This window comes from Tupaia chinensis, unplaced genomic scaffold (genome assembly GCF_000334495.1).
Source record: "Tupaia chinensis unplaced genomic scaffold, TupChi_1.0 Scaffold143811_1, whole genome shotgun sequence".
Classification (NCBI taxonomy): domain Eukaryota; kingdom Metazoa; phylum Chordata; class Mammalia; order Scandentia; family Tupaiidae; genus Tupaia; species Tupaia belangeri.
The window spans coordinates 13866-18453 of record NW_006203661.1 but is presented as its reverse complement, the minus strand read 5'-3'; the positions used below and the strand labels follow the sequence as shown (position 1 = coordinate 18453).

The window sequence follows — 4588 nt, the reverse complement described above, 5'->3', positions numbered from 1 at the left end:
CTGATTATACCAGACAAAAATGATTAAGGGTTTGGAATTTGGAGTCAGATGTACACTTTGGTAACTATCACAGTCCCGATGAAATTAGGGTGTCTGCATACCAGTTAGTACCCGTGCCTCTGGTCAACGTGTCCATGGAGCCAATGAGCACGGTCATCTTATCGAGGACATCTTGGCTTTCCGTGGTCTTGGCCAGCTTGCTGCAGTGCTCAGTCGGCCTTTCTCCTGTCAGGCGCATCACCAAGTGCTAGAGGTGGGGTTTTCTTTGCATGGTTTAATTTTTCAACTTCCATAATTTATGGTAAATCCATTTATTTTCTGGCCTTTTTATGGAAATATTCTACTTTTCTCTCTTTCATCTCATCACATTTTTCTTTTTTTTTTTCTTAAGAATGATTTATTTTAATTTTATTTTATATAAAACCTTCATGTTCCAGTGGCCTGTGTGGTAGTGATTATAAACTGCTTTCACAAAAGCAATATACTAAAGTCACCAACATTTTTTTTTTTTTTAATTTTTGCCACAGGGCATGGTGCGTGCTTGCTGGAGAGGGGTGAGACAGAGGGGTGGTGAAAAAGAATGTGATGTCACTCCCCAGGGGGGACGGCCATGCCACTTCTCCATTCTCCTCTCAGGATTTTGAGCACACACGCACATGGGCCTGGCATGATTTTCAAGCCACCAGGTCCAGGACTCGAACAGCAGTCTGCCAAAGTGGGAGTCCAGTGCCTTTACCACTATGCCACTTGCTGGCCCATAAACTAAGAGTTTTTCAGGCGACTTTTGACTATTAATAATGTGAGGATATTTTAGTACTTAGGAGGTGGGATTTTGGTTAGAGGGATATACTATCATGATTTCGTCTTTTCTGAATGGGGCAGTATTGTCTCATGGGAGAAAAGAAGACTAGCAGGTACTTTATTATACTCTAACTCATAAAATACCGCTTGATACTCACAATAAACACTACTCATGTTTTCCCCTTATTAACAGGAAGACAGTTTTGTATAGAAGTTTGGTACTAATCACAAAGCGAGCAAAGCATCTGAAGATAGGGTACAAACAATAGATTTTAAGTCAAAAATGTTTATTGTAAAAAAACGACCTTGAAAATTATTTTTTTAAAAAGAAACTTTGATTTCACAAGTCTTCAGGTTGCGTATAGACAGAGCTATAGACAACATCTCACTCTCATACAAAACTCATTCAATCATATAAAAATAAACACAAATTTACACTGACTCATCAACTATACAGTTAATTAAAAAAGGCACTTGAAGGGGTGTTGTATTATTGCATTTGTTTTATGCATTTAAAATAGTTTAAGTACATTACTGAATTTCTAAGAATCCTCTTGCACTTATTCCCATCTTTAATTAATTTTAGAAAAATCTTTAAAATTCTTTAAGACGTAAAGCATGGAGCATGCACCCGGAATGTTCAAAGCTGGTCTTTCCCTCCTCCCCCAAGGCACATACTGTTCATTGGCATAAAAAAGACAAAAAAATATTTTTAATACATTCTCCTGTGTTTTGTAATTGTTCTTTTCTTCTCTCTTAAGAATACACTTTAAAGCATTATAGGCAATCAAAAAAAGGCTTTAGTTCAACAATGGCGACCAGACATCGGACATATAATGAAGTAAACTTGGAATACTTAATAAGGCACCTGAGATCGTGTCTGGCAGATTCTCTTCCCATAGGAAACTATCACCAAGCAATACTGTTCCTTTAGTTGAAATGGTTCGGCAGCAATGTGAATCTTTGCATTCTTTCTGAGCAACAAAAGATGCAATGTGCTTTTTGCATCATCGTTGAAGAGAAAGGTCCTTGTCTTTCATCCTCCCAATCCAGCTGTCAGTAAATAGAAACTAATTTTCGACCTCACATGGAAAGGATTAACTTTGAACGCATGGATTCCGTGCTTTGCGGCGTGTGTCTCTACATACGATTTGGTCAGTTAGCACGAGCGAGAATGCCTTTGGACTTGGACTTGTCATTTGGCGTCGGAGTGAAGAAATGCATTCTGTTCGAGTAAACATGGGTTGCGTCACTCAGTGTGCTACACAGCAGCCAGATTCCTCATGTTTGTGCAGCAGAGACATTCTGGAGAAGGTTTTGGAGCAGTTTTTGCACTGGTATTTCTTTACATCAGAATGGGTCTGCAGATGAGCCCTCAGGTTCGACCTGTCTGCAAACGCTCTGTTGCAGTGAGGGCAAGAAAAAGGCTTCTCCCCTGGAGGTGGGGCAGGGAGAGGGGGTGAAAAAGAAACAGTCAGTGTTTTCAGAGGAAACAAAGTCAAACAACATTAATGCATATCAATCACATTTCACCAAACAGCAAACCTGACTAAAACTCCCCAGACTGGGTACTTAAAACCTGGCCCTTTAAGATAAATTTGAATGTTGCATTAAAAAAAAAAAATACCCAGAATATTATTATTGCTGCCAGCCATGCAGAACTAACCTGCCGAGTTCTAGGACTTCCACTTACTGAAGCTCTCTGCTCCAGCAGGTGCAGCTAAGATGCACCTCTGCACCCCCCAACATTCCTAAGCTCCGTCCCTTCCCCTGTTCTGTAGCACAGCTGAGACAGCGCACATGCCTTGACTCCCTGCAGTATAACTTGTGCTAGGAATAAAAAAGTTCAGCAGAAAAGAAAAGGAACAGAACAGAAGGCCACAGCGAATTCAGCTCCCGCTCTCCAGCTCACCAAGGGTGCTCCTATCACTGGCAAGAACAGGGAACTATAGAAAAGCTTTCCTCTATTTACCAAATCAATTGATAGCAACATTCGTATTTGCTGATTCCTGGGGCAGTGTCACAGAACACACATTCAAGCACATCCTTCCTGGATTTCTAGCTGATCTTTGAGACCAAACGCGAATCTGCTTTCCAAAGTCTAACCCCTGTTTGCCGGCACTAGCTCAGCGGCTGTTAGCACGCAGTGGGCCAGTCTGTGCTCGGACAACTTTCTCAAGAGTCAGGAAGTAGCTCGCAATGCTCTTCCCTCGTCAAAAGCTGTGTCCCTATTCCAAGCAAATCTGACCGTCAGCCCAGAGTGCATTCGCTGAGAGTAAACATTCCTGTCTCCGTTTTTCTCTTACCAGTGTGAGTTCTAATGTGTCCTTGAAGCAGCCAGGGTCTGGAAAACGCTTTGCCGCAGATCTTGCAGACACAAGGTAAGGTGTGGGTCCGAATGTGCATCTTAAGGGCGCCCAGGCTCACGTACTCCTTGTCACAGTATTTGCAGCTGAAGGACTTCCTGGCCTGGGCATCGCAGTGTAGCTGCTTGTGTTTGGCCAGCCCAGAAAAAGTGGAGTAGGTCTTGCTGCACAAGCTGCACTGGAACTTCTCGGCTTCGATGGCGTGGGGGTCTGCGAGCTTGGGCTGCAGCCGCTCCTCTTCATCACTGATGGGGCTTTCTGAGCCGCTGTGGTCCTTGGACGAGGTGTCAGATGGAGGAGGGGGGCTCACACGCCCCAGGGGTGAGGGGTATCCGGAAAGAGGAGAGAGGCCGCTGGGGAGTGGGGAGTGGAATGGCGCCGTGGCGGTCCACACGGTAATGGGGCTGTAGGCCCCGGAGCTGAGGATCTCTGGTTGCGGGATGACAGGCATGGGGTAACTCTCATAGAGATACGGGGAGACAATCACTGCGGGAAAGGAGAGGGCAGGAAAGGTTACGCCACATAACTGGGGAGGTCCCCCCAGCACGCACACTGGGAGGCATGTGGCCGCGCACACCGGCCTTCGCGAGGAAGAGGGCAGACCTCCGGAGGAGGCACCTCGCGGGCAGCACTGGACGCACCTGACAGCCGCTGGACGGGCAGGGACGCGGCCACGCACCGCGGCACCGCCCGGGCCGGAACAGCGCCGCAGCAGTGCTACACGCAGGAGCCGCTTTCCACGGCGTGCACGGGCTAGTCACGTGCGGGCCGACCCCAGCCCAGAGCGGGGCGCCCAGCACGGCCTTCCGCAGGAAAGGAGCCCGAGGGGGCGGCGTTCCCGCGCACGGACGAGGGCAGCTCCCACCCGCCCCCGTGCCTGTGCGGGCAGGCTGGAGGAAACGGCCGGCCGCGGGCGAAGCGCGCCCCGGCAGTTACGGGTTTAACGGGCTCGGAAGTTTGAATTAAAGCCTGCCCCGTGGCCGGAAGAACGCGCACTGTCTGCGGCCACTGCTTCACCGGGGACAGCTGGGCCTCGCGCCCTGCTGCGGCGTCTGGCAGCACGAGGCTCGTCTAGGGCGCGCAGGTCTGGGCGCCGCGCCTACCTGTGTGGGTGTCCAGTTCGCTGTAGTTGGGCTTTTTGGAGGCGTTGAAATGCTTCTTGACCAGGAAGGAGCGCGGCATCGTGCCGGCGGGCGGGCGGAGCGAGCGCTTTTCCTCCCTTTTGCAAGGAGGATCCAATCACGGCGGAGAGGTTCAGGTTTCAGCTCCTCCCTCTGGGACAGCTGTGAACAGAGGAAGAATCTGTTGTCAGACCAAATGATTCTGGTTCAAAATGGGCTGTTTGGGGCGATTTCGGTGGAGAACGTAAAACGTTCCAGTATTTCCAAGGGAGGTGACTTCGCTAGCCGGGCCGGCCGGCT

General features: G+C 48.6%; 1 protein-coding gene and 1 long non-coding RNA gene across 3 annotated transcripts in view; one reads left to right on the top strand and one right to left on the bottom strand.

The window, feature by feature from the left end:
* Positions 1 to 1082: 1082 nt before the first annotated feature.
* SNAI2 (snail family transcriptional repressor 2) lies at positions 1083 to 4371 on the bottom strand. Its single transcript, XM_006165127.3, has 3 exons — positions 4271 to 4371; positions 3108 to 3653; positions 1083 to 2236 (listed from the first exon to the last, which is right to left on the bottom strand). The coding sequence occupies exons 1-3, from the start codon at positions 4347 to 4349 to the stop codon at positions 2055 to 2057; spliced, it is 807 nt and encodes a 268-aa protein (XP_006165189.1). The 5' UTR covers positions 4350 to 4371; the 3' UTR covers positions 1083 to 2054.
* Positions 3097 to 4588, top strand: part of LOC102502655 (uncharacterized) — a 12532-nt gene continuing 11040 nt past the window's right edge. For both annotated transcript variants that reach the window (XR_003547300.1, XR_001369529.2), the window contains exon 1: positions 3097 to 3182. This is a non-coding gene — a long non-coding RNA (uncharacterized LOC102502655). The remainder of the gene's footprint in view (positions 3183 to 4588) is intronic.

Coding starts and splice junctions, on each gene's coding strand:
- SNAI2 (XM_006165127.3), bottom strand. CDS start 4,349: ATGCCGCGCTCCTTCCTGGTCAAGAAGCATTTCAACGCCTCCAAAAAG. Junction 3,654..4,270: donor CGAACTGGACACCCACACAG/GTAGGCGCGGCG, acceptor CCTTTCCCGCAG/TGATTGTCTCCCCGTATCTC. Junction 2,237..3,107: donor ACACATTAGAACTCACACTG/GTAAGAGAAAAA, acceptor CCCCACCTCCAG/GGGAGAAGCCTTTTTCTTGC.